This window comes from Otolemur garnettii, unplaced genomic scaffold, assembly GCF_000181295.1.
Source record: "Otolemur garnettii isolate 467f Iridium unplaced genomic scaffold, OtoGar3 scaffold00233, whole genome shotgun sequence".
In the NCBI taxonomy this organism is placed as follows: domain Eukaryota; kingdom Metazoa; phylum Chordata; class Mammalia; order Primates; family Galagidae; genus Otolemur; species Otolemur garnettii.
Genome location: NW_003852628.1, coordinates 1,530,558 through 1,537,405, shown reverse-complemented (window position 1 = coordinate 1,537,405; position 6,848 = coordinate 1,530,558). Strand labels below are relative to the sequence as shown.

The 6,848-nt window shown below is 45.2% G+C and overlaps 1 protein-coding gene across 1 annotated transcript in view; it reads left to right on the top strand.

Moving 5' to 3' along the window:
• SAMD4B (sterile alpha motif domain containing 4B) overlaps nt 1-6,848 on the top strand; it is a 48,289-nt gene that overhangs the window by 28,036 nt on the left and 13,405 nt on the right. Inside the window, exon 3 of the mRNA XM_003802134.3 lies at nt 3,473-3,943. Within this exon, the coding sequence (XP_003802182.1) occupies nt 3,473-3,943 (471 nt within the window). The remainder of the gene's footprint in view (nt 1-3,472; nt 3,944-6,848) is intronic.

Sequence of the window (6,848 nt, the reverse complement as noted above, 5' to 3'; positions counted from 1 at the left end):
AAAAAAAAAAAAGGTTCCCTAACTTCAGGAGACCTGTTCCATTTTGGACAGATCTTTAGATATGGCTATGGCCTGAGGGAAAGTTTGTGGTTATAGGGAGCAAACTGGGGGAATGATGAGGTTTCCTATCTTTGAGTGGCAGATACTGAAGGATTTTCAGGGAAAAGAGACTTGGTATTGGAGAGAGAGAAGGTTGTGGGTAAAAGTTCCTCCCAATTCTGGAGACAGACAGACCTAGGTTCAGGTGTCAGTTCTGTCACTTAAACATACTCTCTCTGTCACTTGAGGGAAATGACTTAACCTTCCCAAATCTGTTCCCTTGTCTGCTAAAACAGAGTTTGAGAAAGATATGAAAAACAAGCACATTCTTAGCATAGTGTCTGGCACATAGTAAATGCTCAACAGTGCTCTCCATTATTGCTATCCTTAATGCTGGTGGCGGCTGTAGTACTACTACTGCTGCTATTGGCTCTGTGTTTAACTTCAGCCAGTGTTGTTGCCATACCATAAGTTGATGACTTTGAATGAACAGATGAATTCTTGGGTACTTAAACAAGGGTTCTTTCTAGGAAGTCTGCAGCAGAGAAAGTGCACAGTTATACATAGCCAGGACTTGGGATTCATTTTCCTAGGACTACAAATTTAAGCAGAACTAGAAATGCATGTGAATTCTAGGCCACAAATTTCCAAGCAGGTCATTAAGAGAAGGAGGGATACAGAAGGGGAATTTCTCAAGTTTTTATGCAAGTGGCTAGCCTGTGGTGTGAGCAAAAGAGACCAGAGGTCCTTAGAATCTTAAGGCTTAAGGGACTTAGGTCAAAAGACCCTCAGATACCTAGATTTCTGAGACTTTTCTTATACCATATGCCTATTCCCAGCTTCTCTGTTTTGTGAGTTGGGAGATTGGCTTGTGCCTTTACAACCACAACCTGTGTGTATTTGAAAGGAAGAAGCCATAGTAAGATAACGTAACCATGATGCTAGTAAAGGCAGCTAATGTTTGCTAATGACTTTATGCTATGGCCTTCCTTAATTCATGGCAGCCAAGCTAAGTAGGAGTGATTCTGAGTTTCACTTTATAGATGGAAAAAGTAGAACTCAGAGAGGTGGTCACTTGCCCGGAGCCACATGGCCAGCAGGTGGTGGAGAGGGACATGAACTGTATCTCTGCCTGTTCCTTTTCTTTCTTTTCTTTTTTTGAGACAGAGCTTCAAGCTGTTGCCCGGGGTATAGTGCCGTGGCATCACAGCTCACAGCAACTTCCAACTGCTGGGCTTAAGTAATTCTCTTGCCTCAGCCTCCCAAGTAGCTGGGACTACAGGTGCCCACCACAACATGTGACTGTTTTTTGTTGTTGTTGTTGTTGTAGTTGTCATTGTTGTTTGGCGGGCCTGGGCTGGATTTAACCCGCCAGCTCTGGTGTATGTGGCTGGTGCCTTAGCCACTTGAGCTACAGGCACCAAGCCTGCCTGTTCCTTTTCATCACCTACCCCTGTGTTCTTAGCTCTGTCTGATTAGAGCCTTTCTCCTTTCCAGCGCCTCCCATTAGCACATCTCTCAGGACTCCCTTTTGTATAGTACTTGTGAATCATCACCTTGGTAGGTGTGAGCTCAGTTGCCAAGAGTTTACAGTTGGCGTTGGACCTCAATTGTTCTTTTTTCTCAAGTATTGGTGTTCTTTGTCCCTCACCTTTGCCCTATCATCATTGTTTTCTTCATCCTCCACTCTGTTTAGCTAGTCCCAGAAGTGTTTTGGCGGGTTCAGATCTGTAACAGTTTTGCCCAAAATCTCCTTTATGTGGTCAGCCTGGGGCCATATTCTTGGGGAGCTCTCTTCTGGGTAGAGGGGAAACCTGATTTATCACCACAGGACAGACTCAAGCCCTTGGATGGCAGGGCAGAGAGGAAAGGTCATGGCGTGAAACATCCAGTGGGGAGACTTCCTGGAGGAAGGCCGTAAGTTTAGGTAGACTATAAAAGATAGAATTTGTAGGCTCGGCACCTATAGCTCAACCGGCTAAGGCGCCAGCCATGTACACCTAAGGTGGCGGGTACAAATCCCCAGCCCGGACCCGCCAAACAACAATGACGGCTGCAACCAAAAAATAGCCGGCTGTTGTGGCGGGCGCCTGTGGTCCCAGTTGCTTGGGAGGCGGAGGCGAGAGACTCGCTTGAGCCCAGGAGTTGGAGGTTGCTGTGAGCTGTAATGCCACGGCACTCTACCCAGGGGGACAGCTTGAGGCTCTGTCTCAAAAAAAAAAAAGATAGAATTTGTAGAGGAGGAAAGAGGTTGTTGTAGAGTAAAACTTTGAATCTCAGCCTGAATATGGAAGCTTGAATAAATATAGTATGGTGAGAGCAACAGGGAATATGGGAGTATTCTAAGCTAAGTCTTTCTCTGGAGGAATAGGAGATGGGAAGTACCCTGGAAATGAAGGTGATATTGGGCTGAGAGTTCTTGGAATTGAGTCTTTTGGTGCTGGTTGCCATTGTGAACTCCTGTTTAGAAATGTGACCTGATGTGATTTAGGAAGATAAATCCATCTGAATGTATATGGGATGGATTGGAGAGGGAGAATCTAGAAACAAAGAGACCACTTAAAAAATAACAGCAAACATTTAAGTATGCCCTAAATGCCAAAACACTTTCCATCTTTTATTAGCTCATTGACTCTCGAAGAAGCACTATGAATTGGGTACTGTAATTATCTCCAAAATTATTTATTTTTTTATTTTTGAGTCAGAGTCTCACTATGTTTCCCTCAGTAGAGTGCCATGGCGTCACAGTTCACAGCAACCTCAAACTCCTGGGCTCAAGCAATTCTCTTGCCTCAGCCTCCCAAGTAGCTGGGACTACAAGCACCCGCCACAACGCCCGGCTATTTTTTTGTTGTTGCAGTTGTTGTTTGGCAGGCCCAGGCCAGGTTTGAACCCACCAGCCTTGGTATATGTGGCCAGCACCCTAGCCGCTGAGCTTATCCCAAATTATTTAAAAATAAAAAAGTCAATACTTGGGAAGGTTCAAGGTGACTTACCAAGGTCCAGGTAGTAAGTTGGGGAGTATAGAGCCCAGGGTTTTCTATATTTTATTGCATTCCGCAATCAGGAAGGAGGTTTTTTTGATACAGAGGAGAGGGTAGAGGCCATGAAGGTAAAGGGATTGGGGAGATAAAGCAGAAAGAGCAGGTCTGGGAGTAACAGAGGAGCTTAGATTCCAGAGTGTAGTAAGTTTAGCTAATTAGAAGCCACTGCAGGTTTTTGAGAACAGGAGTGATAAGAACTAGGGAAGATTACTCTGGAAGCAGGGTCAGTATGTTTTCTCTCACCTTTATGAGGGGCAAGGTCTTAGGGATCATGAACCAAGAAGGGAGAGGAGACCAGAGCTGAAGTAGCAGGCCATCAGCAGCTCTCTTGGGTTTATAGGAGTCTCCCATCCTGGCTTTTCTGACCTTTCCTCTTTTCCCCTCTGTAGCCATTGTCAGCCAGTGGCAGCAGGAGTCCAAAGAGAAGGTGGTATCCCTCCTGCTGTCCCACCTACCCCTGCTTCAGCCAGGCAACACAGAGGCCAAGTCGGAGTACATGAGGCTACTGCAGAAAGTGCTGGCCTACTCGATTGAGAGCAATGCCTTCATTGAGGAGAGCCGCCAGCTGCTCTCTTATGCCCTCATCCACCCGGCCACCACGCTGGAGGACCGTAATGCACTGGCCCTCTGGCTGAGTCACTTGGAAGAGCGACTGGCTAGTGGCTTCCGCACCCGGCCAGAGCCCTCCTACCACTCACGCCAGGGCTCAGATGAGTGGGGGGGCCCTGCAGAGCTGGGCCCTGGGGAGGCAGGACCAGGCTGGCAGGACAAGCCACCCCGGGAAAATGGACATGTGCCCTTCCACCCATCCAGCTCTGTGCCGCCAGCCATCAACAGTATTGGGAGCAACGCAAACACAGGTGAGAGGAATGTCTCTGGAGGCCATGCCTACTTAAAAAACAGTCAGACTGGGCTCACTCACTCTGGCATTACACAAGTCACATAACCTCTCTGGGCCTAAGCTTCATGAGGCAGTGCAAAGGCTGTGAACTGGCTTTCCCAGAGCTGAATCTGACTATAGACGTGTCTTATTAAGCCTGCGCTTTGGTTTTGTTTTATTGTGCTTTGAAATAAATTTGATAGGGCAGCGTCTGTAGCTCAGTGAGTAGGGCGCCGGCCCCATATACTGAGGGTGGCAGGTTCAAACCTGGCCCTGGACAAACTGCAACAAAAAGAAAAGTAGCCGGGCATTGTGGCGGGCACCTGTGGTCCCAGCTACTCTGGAGGCTGAGGCAAGAGAATCACCTAAGCCCAAGAGCTGGAGGTTTATGTGAGCTGTGATGCCATGGCACTCTACCAAAGGTGACAAAATGAGACTCTGTCTTTTAAAAAAAAAAAAAAAGAAAGAAATTTGATGCTATATGAATAAGGAATTTTCTCCTAATCAGGAGATCTCCTAATTAAAAAGATGTATCAGGCTGGGCACAGTGGCTCAATGCCTATAATCCCAGCACTCTGGGAGGCTGAAGCAGGTGGATCTCCAGACCAGCCAGAGCAAAGGTGAAACCCCGTCTCTATAAAAATAGAAAAACTAGCCAGGCAATGTGGTGGGATCCTGTAGTCCCAGCTACTTAGGAGGCTGAGGCAAGAGGATTGCTCAAGCCTAAGAGGTCAAAGTTGTTATGAGCTACGACACCACAGCACTCTATTCAGGGCAACAGAGTAAGACTCTGTCTCAAAAAAAAAAAAAAAATTATATATATATATATATATAAAAATTCAAGACCTGTTGTCTCAGTGGCAACAATAACATGGGAGCCAAATATAGGCTATGCCCTTTAAATGCTGCACATTTGTCCCAGTCTGCCCCCACAACCTCCATCTTTGGGCATTTCTGATACCTCCGTGGCCTCTAGGGACATTATGTTTATGATCCCGTGATAGAGGGATGAATACCAACATCTGAGGTCCCTTCCAGTTCAGACATTCTGAATTTTTGTATTTGGCCTCAGCTTATAGCCTTGTTTCTGAAAAATCTGTTTGTTGCAAGGCATTAGTAGGAAACACTTTTGAGCATTAACTATGCTAAGGACTCTTTTAGAAGCACTTTTCGGATCTCATTTAATCCTCTCATCACAGTCATATCATTAGCATTATTTAACAGATGAGAACACTGGGACTCAAAGAGATGAGGTCATATATTCAAGATCATACATAGTACATGGAACTGGTCAAGGTTCAGACACAGCCAGTCTGATGCCAGAGTGTCTGGCCACTACACTGTTCTGTCAACTAAATGGGTTTGAAAGGACGCTTGTAGTAAAAGCCCTAAAGGTTGGGGTGAGCAGGAAGAGTTGGTATCCCAGTGACTTTTTGAAGTGTTAGTTGAAATCAACAGGATAAGTAAGGGAGGGTGGCTTTTTTAAGCTATAGTAAGGTGGCATGACCTGACTCTGGAGTGAGAGGGTCATTTTTTTTTTCTTCTGTTAATTTATTTTTTATTTGTATATATTCATGGGGTACAAGTGCAATTTTGCTATACTGATATATTGTACTGCGGTGAAGTCAGGGCCTTCATTGTAACTATCACTAAAGCAGCCCACATTGTACCCACCAAGTGATCCCCCATCATCTACTTCCTTCCTGGCACCCCCAACCCTCCAAGGCTTCTTTTTCCATCATTCCACACACTATTTCCATATGTAGACATTATTTTGCTCTAAGTCATAATTGAGAACATTGAGTATTTGTCTTTCTTTGTGTTGTTTCTCTTTCTCTACTTCTATCCCATGTTGCTGCAAAAGACATGATTTCATTCTTTTCTATAGCTGAATAGTATTCCGTTCTGTATATAGACCACATTCTGTTGATGGATGCGTAATGTTGATTTCATATCATATCTTTGCTGTTGTGAGTAGGGCTATGATAAATACTCAAGTACAGGTATCTTTCTTTATATATTGATTTCTTTTCCTTTGGGTAGTATCCAATAGTGAGATTGCTAGATCATATAGTAGTTCTAGTTCTAGTTTTTGAGGAATCTCCATACTGTTTTCGATAGAGGTTGTACTAATTTACTTTTACCAACAGTGTATAAGAGTCCCCTTTTCTCTGCATCCTTACCAACATGTTATTTTTTGTCTTTTTCCTCCACCCCCGAGACAAAGTCTCACTCTATCACCCTGGATAGAGTGCTGTGGCTCACAGAAACCTCAAACTCTTGGGCTTGAGCAATCCTCTTGCCTCAGCCTCCTTAGTAGCTGGCACTATAGGCATATGCCACTACGCCCAGCTAGTTTTTCTGTTTTTAGTAAAGACAGGGTCTCACTTTTGCTCAGGCTGGTCTTGAATGTCTCAAGCTATTGCCCTGGATAGAGTGCTATGGCGTCATAGCTAACAGCAACCTCCAGTTCTTGGTCTCAAGTGATCTTCTTGCCTTAGTTTTTCTATTTTTAGTAGAGATGGGGTCTGACTTTTGCTCAGGCTGGTCTCAAACTCCTGAGCGCAAGCAATCCACCTGCCTAGGCCTCCCTGAGTGCTAGGATTACAGGCATGAGCCACCGTACCCGGCCTTGTCTTTCTAATAGTAGTCATTGTGATTTGGGTAAGGTGATACTCCATTGTGGTCTTTATTTGCATTTCTCTGATAAAAAATGTTGAACATTTTTGCAGATGCTTGTTGGCCATTTGTCTTTTGAAAAGTGTCTGTTGGCTCGGCGCCTGTGGCTCAAGTGGCTAAGGCGCCAGCCACGTACACCTAAGGTGGCGGGTTCAAATCCCCAGCCCGGACCCGCCAAACAACAATGATGGCTGCAACCAAAAAAT